General features: G+C 49.1%; 1 protein-coding gene across 2 annotated transcripts in view; it reads left to right on the top strand.

Moving 5' to 3' along the window:
* Positions 1 to 781: 781 nt before the first annotated feature.
* The window catches only part of LIPG (lipase G, endothelial type), a gene marked incomplete at its 3' end in the record, with an annotated part of 30692 nt that continues 15928 nt past the window's right edge, over positions 782 to 15545 (top strand). Inside the window, exons 1-4 of one of the 2 annotated variants that reach the window (XM_081929847.1) lie at positions 782 to 1167; positions 6158 to 6351; positions 13613 to 13792; positions 15024 to 15135. In XM_081929847.1, coding sequence (XP_081785973.1) covers positions 1077 to 1167; positions 6158 to 6351; positions 13613 to 13792; positions 15024 to 15135 — 577 coding nt within the window. In that variant the 5' untranslated portion in view covers positions 782 to 1076. The remainder of the gene's footprint in view (positions 1168 to 6157; positions 6352 to 13612; positions 13793 to 15023; positions 15136 to 15545) is intronic. The other variant, XM_081929846.1, reaches the window with a different exon arrangement.

Here is a 15545-nt window from a genome sequence, read left to right as displayed (position 1 = left end):
TCACTGTCGTGGAGAGATCAAACATGGGAGAAGATTTCTGCCCGGTCAGTGGCGTAGCGTGGGGGGTGCAGGGGGGCCCGGCCGCACCGGGCGCAACATCTGGGGGTTAGGGTTAGGAGGCGCAAATCCACGGGTGCAAATTACTTGCCTTGCCCCGGGTGCTGACAACCCACGCTATGCCACTGTTTCTGCCCTTCTTGCACTGTGGCACAAAGGCCTGCGTTCCCTCCCCCCATCACCCTCGCCTTGCCCTCACTTCCTACGCTTCAAGTACTTGGGTTGCGTAAAATGTAGTAAATTTTTATGTGGCTATTGCGCTAATGATGTACCTCATTGCCAAAGGCGCAAGGAACGGACCTGTCAGTGAGTTGCACGGTTTAACTTTGTGCTTCATTGAAGAACTGCCCAGTGCCCCTCCCATTCCCCTCCATTCACTTTCTCCAGCTCTCAGTTATTTGGGAAAGGAGGGACCAGAATTCCAGATGGAAAGGCACGGGCTGCACCAGCCTCCGGCTGCTCTCCTGAGCGTCTCCCTCTCCTAGGCAATTTCATACCAGGCTCTTGCCTCGTGTCGCGACGCCCCGCCTCAAGTCTCCCCTCTCCGCGCCGCCTCCCTTCCTCGAGGTGGGTGTGTGGCGTTTTCATTCAGACTTTTTGGCCGGCTTGCTCTTGACGTCAGGGAGGCGTGACCAATCAGAACCTCGGATCCCGGGCCTACAGAGTCCCATCCCCATCTGGCCATGGGTCAGGTGACGCTCCCACTTGCCTATTTAGAAACGACCCCCCCTTGCCGGTTGCTCCGCTTGGTTGCTGCGCCTTTGCGCTTGCAAGTTAGTTGCTCCGCTCCCTGCGCGCGCGCGCCTCTCGCCTCTTTCTCCACCTCCATCTCCTCCTCCGAGAGAGAGAAAGCCCGGTGCTTTGCCGTTTCTGCAGGCTCAGAATCATCTCGCCTCCTTTCCCCCCCAAAGCAAAAGAAGAAAGAAGAAAAAGCCGGCTCTGAAGAAGTCTGAGCAGCCTCAGCAAGTGCAGCATCGGGAGGAGGAGGCGGAAAAGACGACTCGGCGTTTGCTGGAGCGATGAGAACTTTTGCCGTCCTGCTGTGCATCGCTCTCGCCTCTTGCGCGCCCCGGGAGGACGCCTTGCAAGCGGAGAGGGACCCCCAGGGAGGTAAGCGGGGGCTGCAGGGTGTGGGGCTGCCCTATTTTGAAGAGCAAAAAAGAGGACACTTTCGCCAACTTCTTCTTTTAACTATGGATCGCTAGGACGGTTCTACCCATGGGGGGAAAAGGACGTGTCCTGGGGAAAAAAGGACACATGGCAACCCTAGCGGGGTGGCTTTCTCCCTGGGGCGGTGGCGGGACAAATTGGGTGCTGGGATAGCAGACGGGTAGGGAGCCGCGCGTAGCCAGCCTGCTTATGGTGCGCCTTTTGCCTGTTGCGCGTTAGTGGTGTGCGGCGCACCTGGGTGCTGGGATGCGCGAGACTTGAGTTGCTCTTTAGTTCTGGAGATGTGGATTTCATTGCCGGCATCTGCAAGGAGTTCCACTCGAGTTGGCCTTTGCGGTTCCTTCCAACTTTGCGATTCTGTGTTTCGTTTCTGGAGCTGGAATGGGCGTGTTTGTGGGAGAGAGAAAGAGAGAGCTAAATGTGAAAGTGTGAGACAATTGTAAGGTTTGTGGTCGTTAAACGATACGAGTGCGGCTTTAAGCCTCGTGTTTGGAACTCCCCAGACCAACAAAGGGAACGGGAGCATTTCGCCGGTGGGGAAAGGCAAGCGGAGCGCATCTCTTGCCTCGCCGCCGAGGCGATGCCTGCCTTTAACTTTCAGCTGAGGCGGTGAAAAGCGCGGACGTGATTTGCTGTTCGGTGAGCTCTCTGCTGCATCTTGTAAAGCGTGAAAGAGCAGCTGGACCCTGTGTCATCTGGTCCCCTGCTTCTAAACCACGACGCCTTCTGTCTAGCTTTGTGATCCTGGGTCTGGCTCATAAAGTGTTTAAAAACCTTGCTCTTCCAAGCGGACACTCGGTGCAAGCCCCGTCGAATGGGGAATGTTACAAGGGCGCAACTATAGCCTTTTCTCTAACGGCGCCTGCATAGGGGAACACCACACCGGGTTGTGCCTGTGTAGAATCAGCTGCTATTTCAGAAACTTAGCCTGTGATTGTAGGACAATTTACCTGGAAGTTATCTCCATTGAACTTAGTTGTACTTCTGAGTAGAGACTGAATTGCGCTTGCAAGTGCCTTATTTTAGCCTGCCGTTCAATTGACGATGGGCTTGCAGTGCTACTGATTTATAGCACCAGCGTCTCATATTTAATGGAGCTGATGATCAAGGTTCTTCCGCTATTAATAGCAAGTGCTTAAAGAGAGAATCTTTCGCTATGTCCTGAGTTTTTAATTTTAAATCTGGCTAGAGGCAAGGCTAATAAGTGCATGGATGACAGCTAGCCGGTGCTTATATTTTTAATTTAAAACCTCAAAGCCTAGCTTGAATTTTACCGCCTGCTCAGCAAGCCCTCTTTATGCTCCGTGATTGTTTGCCTTGCATGGTGAAAAAGAGTCCCTTTGGTCACATGCTTAGAAGCTGGTGATTGTTCTCGCATTCTAGATTTTAACTAGAGGTTTCTTTTTGGGGGGGGCGGGGTGGAATCTAGCAGTTTCTTTTTGGGGGAAGGGGAAGATCTAGCGGCAATGAACCCTGGCATATATTCAAACTGCACATCAAAGCTTCTTACACTTATGGCAGCATGGCTTTGATGCTGAAAGCTTGACCTACCTCTGTAAGACCTTAAATAAGTGCTGCTAAGCATGACGATGGGGGATGTGAAGATTCTGGGCCCATTTTCCCAGGAGTAAGCACTGTTTAGAGGGCAAGCATGAAAACAAGTGGAGACTCAGGCTGCGCACACCATGCATTGAAAGCATTTTAACCACGCAGAGAAGCCTGGGAATTGTAGTGTATTGATGGTGCTTGGAGCTGTAGCTTTATTTGGGGCAAACTACAGCTCCCAGAATTCTTTGGGAGAAAAGACGGGGGCTTTAACTGTATGGTGTGCCTGCAGCCTGAGTTTTGTACGAATCCAAGAGCTCACTGCTCCGTCGCTTGATGTGCTCCTGGTGCCCTCAGTTATCTCGCAGGCAACCTGTCAGAAGTCCTAAATCGGGCACTCTCTGCCTCACCTGCTGACGTGTGCTTAGCCTAGGCTGCTGAACTGGTTCTGTGACTTACTGTAAAAAGTAAGTCAGTGTGCCACTAAGGTGTAACTCCATGTACTTGATTGCGTCTGAAATTCACTGTTTCTACTGATGTGTTTTGCGAATGCAGCTTAAACTGGGAAGTATTCCTTGTTTGGATAAGCTGGTCGCTTCTGCTGCCTTAAGGAGGGAAAGGACAGGTTTCTGGATTTTTCTTGATATTATACTGGCATAGAGGATATATTAGGATTAAGAGATACATTGGGATTTTTGCATGGAAATAGAGTGTTGGTCAAAAGCCAGTTCTGCATGTGTAGGAAGAGTGCGCGTCTAATTGAATCATGCATGTAATGAGCAATTTTCTCCCGAATTTGAGTTTAAATGGAATTCATGGCAGTATTCTCTTTCTGCAAGCTGTGTGTGTGTGTGAAATATTTGCAGCGTTTTAATCTCCTGCAGTTACTGAATCCAAGGGGTTGAAACACAGAGCTATGGCAGTGCTTCTCAAAGTGGGTGGTACTACCCCTGGTGTGTGTGTGTGTTGGAGGGATTACTTAGGGGGATGCCAGGTTGGCTATTGGACTTTGAGAAGCTGGTATCGTCACTGGCGGAGGAAGAGGGGTGCGGTGGGTGCGGCCAGCCCCGGGTGTCATCCCTGGGGTGTGTGTGACATTGCCGCCCCACCTTCCTGGGCTGCTCGCTGCTCACCACGGGTGGCACCCCCTGGGACGCTTGCCATTGGCGGCTAGCCCCACCCCTGCAGCTGCTAGCCCCGGGTGCACAGTGCGCCACTCCAGGTGCCGGAGCAGTTATCTCCGCCTCTGGGTCTCATTGGATCAAGTTCATCAATTTTTCTGAATTAATTCAAGTAAACAGGACTTTGGATAAATGTGCAATTGATTGTTACTGTTTAGAAATTCAGCGTGTTATTATCTTCCTTAGCCGGTTGTGCAAATAGCTACTCTGAATCATGAGTTTTATAGGGTAGGGTAGGAGGCATTGGAATGAGTTTATGAAACGAAGGAGAGGAGGTGGCCTGAGTAAGTTCGGGATCCACTGAGCTAGAATCTTGGTGTAAATTTGGATGAGGACAGGATGACTTGCCATGGTTCTGCAGGAGACTATAAGATCGTGCACACGTCAATGTTCATATCATAGAATTGCAGAATTGGAATGGACTGCAAAGGGCCATTTAATCCAACACCTTGCAGTGCAAGAACCACACCTAAGATTTGGACTTTGCTTCCATTCTGTCCTCTACTTGTGTTTAGCATCCTGTACGCACCTTGCATCTGTGCATACCAACTCTGTGCACAGTTTCAGGCCCTGGCACTGAAATTTGTGGGTGCCCAACCCCTTCATGGGGAATTTTGCAGGTCCTCGGGCACACAGTTGGCACTGGGTGATTTGGCACAGTTCTCAGTTGCACCCAAAGAGCCCATGTGCATGCAGTTTAGGACTGTGCCTGCATTATGATGAACGCACAGAGAGAGCGTATGAGGCTCATGGACATGATCTCCTGTCCCGCTCTATGCTTGTCGGCTGCACGTGGTGGAAATGTGTGCACAGTCCTTAAGTGTGCATATTCCCCAACTCTCTACACCTGCCCCCTAAGCAGGCAGGAGCCCACAGCAGTCCGTGTATGGGTAGGTTTCAGGGTCTGGATATGATCTGACTGTTGTGAGTGGTTCGGAGGAGATAAATTTTGATGTGTGAGCTTGCACTACAAGGAGCAGGGGTGGGAAAACTGTGCCTTCCCAGACATTGTTGCTTGACTCCAGCTCCCATCAGCCCCAGCCAACATGGCCGATGGTCAGAGATGGTGGGAGTTGTAGTCCAGCTGCCTCTGGAGAGCACAGCATTGGCTACCCCTGTTAGAATTCCTGCTCCATGATTGCAGTCATGGGATTGTTGTCTATCACATGACGGTGTATGTTTTGACTCCACAGAGTGGGAAGTGACGGTGACAGGATGTTTGTGTTACTGTGTTCCGTGAAGTGGGACTATTGTCCTTTGTTCTTTCTCTTTGCTGTCTAATGCTAGAGAGGGAGCCATGATGCAGTGCTCCGTGTGTGTTTATATGTAAATAAAGTAGATTAGCCAAAATGCTGAGTTGCTGAGGTCTGTCACGCAAGTTGCGAAGACTCTGCGGATCCCTAAGTGTGCCAATGTCTGTTGGCATCGGTCACTGTGATGTTCCGGCTGAAGAAAGCTTTTGAAGCTCCCAAAAGATCGACCAGGAGGGAGAGAACATGCCAGTCAGGCATGTATCTCTACCAGGGTCCTACTCAAGTGTAGGACAAGCTCCTGACAACCCCTGCTATACCTGGTTGTGGAGAACGTGATCATGTAAGCTTGTAGACTTTAGCTCAAAGTTGTGGGCCTGTGCAGATGAAATGTGGGCATATGGAAGCCCACCTGCACATATGAGACAAGGGTAAGGTAGAGGTAAAGGGACCCCTGACCATTAGGTCCAGTTGTGACCGACACTGGGGTTGCGGCGCTCATCTCGCTTTATTGGCTGAGGGAGCCGGCGTACAGCTTCCGGGTCATGTGGCCAGCATGACTAAGCCACTTCTGGTGAACCAGAGCAGCGCACAGAAACACCGTTTACCTTCCCGCTGGAGCCTTCTGATCAGCAAGCCCTAGGCTCTGTGGTTTAGCTCTGGTTAGCCAGGTGATGCTAACCAGTAATAGGGTAGCCATATTTCAAACAGTGAAAATCTGGACAGAAAAGCTGTTAAGCTCTTTCGGCGAAATCACAAAAAAGCCGTTTTTGAGCTATTTTCATGGAAAATCGGCCAAAACGGCACTGCCGACATGGGCTGCCATATGCCCAGATTTTACTGGACAGTTGTACCGATTTCCACCCAGACACTGCTGCCGACTGCAGTATTCTGGATCTGTCCGTGAAATTCCGAACGTATGGAAACCCTAACTAGTACGTGCTTATGTTTCAGATGTTGGAGTTTCTCAGCTGCTAAAGCCAGCAGAACCGCCGAAAGTTCTCAAGCTGCCGGTGAAATTCAATGTCCGCACTTCTAGGGACCTAGAAGACAAAGGCTGCTACCTCACTACGGGCCAAGACCAGCATTTGGAAGACTGCAAGTTTAACGTCTCTGCTAAAAGCTTCTTCGTTATTCATGGATGGGCAGTAAGTAGAATAGAACTCTTTGCTGCTTCGTGTTGCTCTTAGCATAAGAGGAACTAACTCTCTCTCTCTCTCTCTCTCTCTCTCTCTCTCTCTCTCTCTGTGTGTGTATCCATCCTATGGCATTTTGTGTGTGGGTTGTTGATCCTCAATCCATTGTTTTTAAAGCCATAAACACTTGAGGGAAACCAGTTTTTCACTTGGTTTGACTCCATTTGAGGGCTCTGGGTGAAACATTCTGCTTGGTGCTGAGTAACTGGGAAAACAGTGTCCACGGTGGTGGCATGGGTGGGGCATCGTTGATCTCCTGGCTTATCAACACAGTGTAAGGTTATATCATATTTCAAAATCTGGAAGTAAGAATTGTTGGAGGAAATGTGGAGTGATGGGAACATACAGTCATATGTGGTGGGATTGTCCATTAGTTAATGAATTCTGGAAACAGATTGGTATAGAAATATCGGGACTTGTGGGTAGGAAGGTGGAAATATCTAAATTAATGGTTCTTATTAGCCTGAGCAGCACCGAGTTAGAAACAAAAGAGGAATGTAAATGGGTAAAATTGAGGGTAACCTCAGGCAGACAGGTTATAGCGAGTAATTGGGAAAATGCAGAAGAGCTAGGGGTGAACCAATGGAGGGGAAAATTGAAAAATATTATAATCTTAGAATATCTAACTGTGAAGAAGCATAAAATGAAAGGGTTTATTGTGAGTGAGAAGGAGGAGGATTGGTTTGAGAAGATATTGAATTATTTGGGCAGGTTTGAACAATTTGGGGCAATTAAAATGTTAAAAGTTAAATAAACCTTGTGGAGGGAGGAGTGTTAAGGTATATAGAATTGTACATTTGGTTGATTTGAAGATGTTATTATTGATTATGTATACCCAATGTATCAGCCGCCTGGGGGGTTTCGCTGTTTGTTTTCAATGTTTGTGTTTTGGTTGTTGGTAAAAATAATAAAAATAAAAAACCAACACAGTGGGTGACTGATGCTCCCCAAGAGGGAAGGCATGTGGAGCTTGGCTTGATCCAATGCACAGTGTGAGGGGCATCAAATTGGCACCGATGCCATGCACAACATTGGCCCAAGCTACCTGCCCCTTTCCCTCTCTGTACATGCCAACGACCCACCGTGTCGGAAAGCCTGGAGAGCAACAGTAACTTTGCCTTATGTACCGATCTGAGCCTTGGCGTTAAAGCCCTTGGCAAAACTTGTGAGTTGGAGTTCTACATCTGACGGAGAGCACCAAGACAGCTGCTGACCTCCAACTCCCATCAGCTGCAGCCAGCATTTCCAAGAGTGGGGGATGCTGGGAGTTGTAGTCCGGCAACTTCTGGAGGTCCTGTTCTACCTGCTGTGATATTAGTCAACAGTTGCCGTTCACTCCCTGGACTAGCCATGCAACCTATTGGCAATGTACCCTTGCACTCGCCCCATCTGTGCAGTATGTGTGGCAGTTCTATGCGCAGACCTCCACTATGTGTGAGGAAACCTGGACAGCTGATAACACCAAGGTTACAAGTTCGATCTCCATGTCGGGGAGCTGCATGTTCCTGCCTTACAGGCAGTGGGACATGAAGGTCCTTAGGGTCACTTCCAATTCTACCGTATTTTTCGCTCTATAGGACGCACCCGACCATAAGACGCACCTTGTTTTAGAAGGGGAGAACAAGAAAAAAATTTCTCCCCCTCTCTGCTGACCCCCTTTCAGCAAAGAGGCAGGAGAAACAGAGCCCCTTCCATTTCACCTCCTGCTTGAGGGAAGGAACGCTGCATAGCTTTCCCTCTCTGCTGAAGCCAGGAGAGTCTTGCTCTCCTGGCTTCAGCAAAAGGAACCCGAAGCCTCCGGAGCACAGCGCGAGTTCCCGCTGCGCTCCAAAGGCTTCAGGGATAGCCGCCTGAAGCCTCTGGAGTGCAGCGGGAACTCGTGCTGCGCTCCAAAGGCTTCGGGTTCCTTTCGCTGAAGCCAGGAGAGTCTTGCTCTCCCGGCTTCAGCAAAAGCAACCCGAAGCCTCCGGAGCGCGGAGGGAGCCCTCCCTCTGCGCTTCAGAGGCTTCGCGTTGCTATTGCTGAAGCCAAGGAGCCTGCATTCGCTCCATAGGATGCACACACATTTCCCCTTAATTTTTGGAAGGGATAAAGTGCGTCCTATAGAGCGAAAAATACGCTCTATGATTCTTTGAAACCCTTTGAAAAAATATGATTCTTTGAAACCCTTTGGTGAACTTATGTAGGAAAGGCAAGTGTCTGTAGGAGACTCAACACTTCCTAGTTAATTCCTGCTAGCTTTGATATTTGACCTGGGAACTTCCTGATTCACAGCTTGGTGGTGTTGTTTTTAAAGCCACTAGCTTAAGTTTAACAGAATAAGGTGTGAGAGATGAGGTGACTGGTGTTAGGTGACTCCTAGTGTGAAATTCTAAACCATAATCCCCTCTCAGGCACTTGGTTTGTCAGTTCTAACCTTCAGCCAAAACCCTCAAAGGCGCCCAATGCAGCACATTAAAAATGTGGAGATATCTATCGATCTTGCCTTATCGATAGAGCCGCGACCGGGGACAGGTTTACGATCCCAATCAGCAGTTTATAACGGGTCCGGCACACTTCTTCACAGCTGCGCCACTGTTGCTCCCTTCAGGTCACGGCTTAGCAGAGTTGAACAGCGTGTAAAGCAGCCTAGTTTCCAGGCAAGCACACACATAGACAGGTTCGTCTATTTACAGCTCTTTATTCAGACATTACAGCATTAAAGTCCAGGGCTTCTTTCAGCCATGTCCAAAGGCACGTCTTTCTCTCTCAGATACACAGAGAGAAGAAGTGAAAGTACAGGGAAAAACTCCTCCTCCTTGGCTTCTAAAAGCTTCTGTCTCCGCCCAGCTTCTGTAAGCTGACGTAAGCAGGTGACACACACCAGGGGAATTTAACCAGATAAATTCTGAACCATCACACCCCCCCTTGTGTCCCTGCGTGATACCTGTGCAACATCTTCAGTAACACCTTGTGAGATCGATCCCTTCCCCAATGCCTTGTGCCCTCCCTTGGCAAACCTGTTTGGCATTTGTGGAACCACCTCACAGCTCTCAGAATCGCACTGTGCGAAACTTACCCACGCACCTGTGGCCTGATACCTCTCTGGTGGGATACCCTTAGTTGTGCGACTGGACCTCCTAGGCACAAACTCAGGTGTTCCCTCTGACTCACTTTGATCAGCAGGTGTATCCTCTGCATCATGGGATTCACTCTCTGACTTAAAGCGTCTACGAATCCTCTCCATTACACTCACAGGAGAACTAGGCGCACTCTTGGGCAGTCTCATAACAGCTTGTGGAGATGCCACATCCTGCTCTTGACCCTGGTCAGTGACCTGGTCGTCATCAGCAGCCTCAGCCCCTTCTTCCTCCTCATCAGAACTGTCTTCTGGGTCAGAGAGACAATCTGAGAGAACATCACGCCTGACAGGAGTCTTTGACTTTACCTCCTCCTCTAAGAACTCAGCGTGTTTACTGATCAGCACCTTACTCTGATCACCTGATGGGTAAGCAAAACGCCATGCACGGGCATCTGGCTCATACCCACAGAAGATCATTTTCTGGACTTTGGCTCCATCTGGCCCTTGCAAAGCCTTGGGCAAAGCGACAAGCGCAGGAGTCCCAAAAGTGCGCAGAAAGTGAACCTGGGGTTTGCGGCCATTTAACAAAGAGAACGGTGTGTCACCTACCAGTGAGTTGTAGACACGATTCCAGGTAAATGACACAGCCCTAGTAGCCTCCACCCAAAACTCAGGAGGCAACCTGGCTTCTTTCAGCATCACCTGTGCAGCCTTAACCAGAGCCTCACTCCTCAGCTCTGCCACCCCCCCTTGCTGGGGTGAATTAACTGTGTGGCGTATCCCTCTCTTCTGCAAGAACTTCTGCAACGCAGAACCAGTGTACTCAGCATTTCTGTCACTGATGATCGCTTGAACCCTGGTGGAGAACCTTTGTTCCACCCCCTCAATCCAGCTCTTGATCAGCTGTGCTGCATCCTCCCTGGATTTGAGACCGTGAGCCCAGGAACTCTGCGAGAAATTATCCAAAAAAGTTAGGAGAAACCTGGCCCCCCCTAGACTTGGTTCCTTGACAGGACCGGCCAAATCTATGTGTACCAACTCAAAAGGTTTAGTGGCCACACGTTCCACCTTTGGGTAACTGCACCCTCTCACCTTTGCTTGCTTGCAAGTGTCACAATTAATGGCACTTCCACAATTTTGAATCCTACACCCCGTGGCAACCTCGGGCAGAGTCTGCAAGTCCTCTACCGACCCATGAATTGTTCTCTGATGCCATACGCATGCACATGTAACATTATGAGCGGGAATTGTAGCACGCTGGTTGGGAACTGTAGCACGCAACGCTTGTGCTTTCTCAACCTTCCCCTCACCTCCAAGAGACGTTTTAAGAATGAAAAGATCATTCTGTCCCTTCTGCACTTTGGCCAGTAACCTCCCCTCTCTGGAGATTGTGCAGACATCATTTTCAAAACAAACTTTGAACCCCTTATTTAACAAATAAGGCACAGATAGCAAACAGTGATGAATCTCTGGAACAATACAAAAATCCACCGTCTCCTGTAAAACAGAAAGAAAGACATTAGTGCATTTGCGAACTCTAGTTTTCTGTCCATTCGCGAACTTAATAGTTTGTCCCTTCGGAACTGCGGTGCAATTCCACCTCTCGACTGCAGGGGTCTCTGGAACCATGTTGCGGTTAGCTGCAGAGTCAATTACAAGGCTGAGCTGGAAATTTTCCACTCCGCCGTCTTCAAACACTGCCATATTCGCAGAAACCTGATAAGACTCTTCCTGTTGTTTACCACGACCACCTGGCTCAGTTCCACGCCTGCTTGTCTTCCCAGGCCTGTTGCCATGGAAACCTCCCTGATTCCCATGGGAAAAATCTTTGCAAACATCCTGCATCGGCTCTCTGCTCCGGTGGGGGCAACTGCCACGCCGACGTTGAACTCCAGTGGAAAAACACTGCCCGGGGCTCCTCCCAGCTGGCCTGGCCTTCCTCCTTCTGGAACGACGCCTTCCACCAGTCTGGCCCCCCCTGAAGCTCCTCTCTGCTTCAGCACAAAGGGAAAGTTGTTTAAACTTGCCTTTGGAACTCTTCGCCCCCCCGATCTGCTCACTAGCGCTCCTAGAGGCCAAGACATTGGGAACAGGGCCTGCCAGTCCAGCCTCTCCAGGACTCAGTCCATCACACAGACGTGTAGAAGCATTGCAACAGCTCCCCAACACTGTCTCAGCCCCCATTGGGCTTTCTGGGCACCCTTCTGCCTCTCCAGGGCTTCCTCCAGGACTCTGGCCTTTCGCTGACGCCTCACACAAGCCCTTCAGCAAATTCCAGGCAGCCCACGCTGTCGTTACGCCCTCCAAATGAGGCCTCAGTGATGCATCAACGCATGCTCTGAGCATCTCTAGCTCTTGATGCAGCCTCTGTCTATCTTCAGCCAACACAGCCCCACAGCTTGCTTCACCTGCTCCAGCTGCTGGCCGGCTAAGGGGTGATGATTTTGGCTCCCATTGGCTTGCTTCCCAGAGCCCTTCGACCAAGAACCATCCCCTTATTTGTCTGGACCACGTTGCCCAACTCTTTAGAGTGAGCTTTTCCAGCGGTATATTCTGGCTTTCAGCCATCTTCTCCCGTTCTCCCAAGGTGCCCCAAGCTGTACTTACTCCGTACCAGCTTCCTCCGGCCTTCCCTTCCGTGGAGAAACGATAATTCAGCTGCGTCTCAGCTCCCAGCTTTTAGCTGCTTTTTCAGCTCCAGCTCTCTGTGTATCAGAGGCTCTCACTGTCTCTCGGAAGCAGGCAATGAATCATCTGCTCTCCGGCACCCAGTCAGCTCCCGTTCCGCTCCTCAGCCGCAGACCGCTGACTTCAAAGCATTCCTGAGGCTCACACCGACTGCTTTACGAGCGTTTTCTGACACTCCATAACCTGTGGAGATATCTATCGATCTTGCCTTATCGATAGAGCCGCGACCGGGGACAGGTTTACGATCCCAATCAGCAGTTTATAACGGGTCCGGCACACTTCTTCACAGCTGCGCCACTGTTGCTCCCTTCAGGTCACGGCTTAGCAGAGTTGAACAGCGTGTAAAGCAGCCTAGTTTCCAGGCAAGCACACACATAGACAGGTTCGTCTATTTACAGCTCTTTATTCAGACATTACAGCATTAAAGTCCAGGGCTTCTTTCAGCCATGTCCAAAGGCACGTCTTTCTCTCTCAGATACACAGAGAGAAGAAGTGAAAGTACAGGGAAAAACTCCTCCTCCTTGGCTTCTAAAAGCTTCTGTCTCCGCCCAGCTTCTGTAAGCTGACGTAAGCAGGTGACACACACCAGGGGAATTTAACCAGATAAATTCTGAACCATCACAAAAAACACTATAAAAACCCTGCTAGAAACACGTAGGCACTGATTCCTCTCAGTCCTCAGAAAGCCAAGATACTTCTCTTTAAAAATAAAATAAAATTGCAAAATAAATACATCAATACCAAATTATACATAAAGACTAACATAAAAAAGAAAGAAGAAAAAGCAATGCAAAGAGAAGCAGACAGTAAAAGAATAAAGAAAAGTATAATATTTCAATACAATAAGCACTATTTTACAAAATAATAGTAATAACAGACTTCCATCACTCTCACAACACTTCCTTTCACATTTCATATTTTGTCTGTATTTCAGTATTATTTTCATCTTAATATATAGATATGTATATATGTATGCTTCCCCTTTTCCATTCACGAGGTTATTCTAGACACAGCCAAATTTTTACATTAGAACCTTGCCTTTCTAAATAATCATTCAAGCACTTCCGTTCCTTCTTGACTGTATTCATTGGCTTTAATATTATTATATCCGTCAATTTGGCCAGTTCCAAATATTCACATAATTTACATAACCATTCCTCTTTGTTTGGTACCTGGTTACCCTTCCAGGACTTAGCCACCAGGATTCTCGCCGCTGATGTCGTGTACAAAAAGAATTTAGTATTTTCTCTAGGAATATCACTATTCAACATTCCCGAAAGATATGTTTCTGGTCTTTTGCTATGTGAAGTTCTTAGTAACTATTTTTTATTTCTTCATGAATCATGTCCCAGAACTTTCTGATCTCTGGACATCTCCACCACATAGGGTAGAAGGTTGCCAAGATACTTCTCTTGCTGATCCTCCTTTGGCCAGAAAGGAACTAAACATGGATTCTTCTTCCAGATGACTGGCATGTTTGAGAGTTGGCTGGGGAGCGTCGTGTCGGCCTTGCAGGAGCGAGAGAAGGATGCCAATGTGGTGGTGGTCGATTGGCTCCCTCTTGCCCACCAGCTGTACACAGATGCTGTGAACTACACCCGAGTAGTTGGAAAGGAAGTGGCCAAGCTGCTTAACTGGTTGCAGGTAACTTTCAAGCCGGAAACCTCCCATTTCCTGAGCAGCAAAAACTGCATGGGAAAGCGACCATTGCTCCAGAAATGTCAGCCTGGATTCTGCAGGACCTGGCAGGGGGTGCCATCTTTGGCATCACACAGCAGGCTATGTGCCAAGCTGTTGATTGGTGGGATGGGGCAGGTGGCGTTGCTGATACTGGCGCTTCTCATCCCATGCTAACTGAAACTGCAGGCACCAGAGCCATCGTCCAGAAACTCAGGGTGCGTGATCTGCTTCTAATTCTGTACAACAGGGATGGTCCTGAAGGTGGTGTTGGGCTCCCATCAGCTCCACCGTGGTCAAAATGCAGTTTATACAACATTTAAATAAAAAGAATACATACATACAGATGTACTAGACTCAGAATAAGGCAGATTCCACATATCCATAACTGCTTATTTTAATCCATAGTTGCTGATTGGTACAGCTCTTTCTGGACTATAGCACTTCAGACTGCAGGGAAAAGATGGCAGCTTTGAGTGGGCAGCCACCAGGAAGATGAGCAGAATCTGCCTTGCCCATGACACCAGTACATTGGGTTCTAACCTTACCCCAGGCATTTTACAGACACATCGGGAGCGCTCAGACCCTGTGGTTCCCCTGCAGCTGCCATATAAAATGTCCCCAAGGGCCTGTCCCTGAACATTCACTCTGAATGCATAGTTTTGCTCTTACGTCTTTACCTACCATTGCTTGGGAGAACTTGGCCCTGCTTTGCTTCCCATAACATCAGTTCCGCCTTCTGTTTCTTGGGGGTGGAAAAACCTGCATGAAGCAACTTGCACCACCTAAAGCTGAGGGTGTAGAAAACAAGGATTATTGGCCAAAGGCATCGAATGTTCCTTGCGTCATCAGCTGAAGGCACAGTGTATTTCGTAAAGCCAAACCTTTCCTGTTCCTGTCTGTACCCTTTGCATACTCCTTTACTGTGACAATTAGCCATGAAGGTTGCGCTCTGCCATTCAGAGTTGGGAAGCAGCAATACTTCTGAGCACCAGAACTGGAGAGTTGCTCTTGTATTCGAATCCTGCTGGTGGGTTTCCTAGAGGTGTCTGGTTGGCCACTGCAAGAACAAGATGCTGGCCTAGATGGGCCATCAGCCTGAACCATCAAGCTCTTCTGATGCCCTTACTAAATTCTCTTCAAAAGTTTTCTTCTTCCACGAGCGACTGGCTTGATCCTGTTCACCTTGCTCTTGCAGGAGAAAGAACGCTTCCAGCTCCAAAACGTCCACCTGATTGGCTACAGCCTGGGGGCCCACGTTGCTGGCTATGCTGGGAACTATGCTATGGGGACAATTGGCAGAATTACAGGTAAACCAACCAACTTCCCCCTTGCCTCCTATGAATTCGTGTGCATTGTTGCCTTGTGGTTTTCTGAAACTGCTGAAAGCCCCATCCTCTGCTTGAGGCATGTGACACACCAGGTGAATCCTGAATCTGCACGCACAGCCTCAAGGTAAGTCTCGGCTGGAACAGTTTTGCACTTGGCTGGAAGCTACTCCCAGACAGGCTGAGGTGGTTTGAACTTCGCCTCTCTGCTTGCCTGATGGTGTGGCTCAGACCATGCTAAGCGTGTGGCTCAGTTTGTTAGACTGTGGTTCTGATGTCGCCAATATCGCAGGTTCGATCCCTGCATATTCCTGCTCTGTGTAAGGAACTGGTTGTAAATGAGGATATTGTGGGAATGTTCAGGGAGGCAGGAGAGGTTATATTGTTTATTA

Source organism: Podarcis melisellensis, assembly GCF_964234715.1.
Source record: "Podarcis melisellensis genome assembly, chromosome: 11".
NCBI classification, from domain to species: Eukaryota; Metazoa; Chordata; class Lepidosauria; order Squamata; family Lacertidae; genus Podarcis; species Podarcis melisellensis.
Note: the sequence above shows the minus strand (reverse complement) of the source record. Positions and strands in the feature narration are given on the sequence as shown.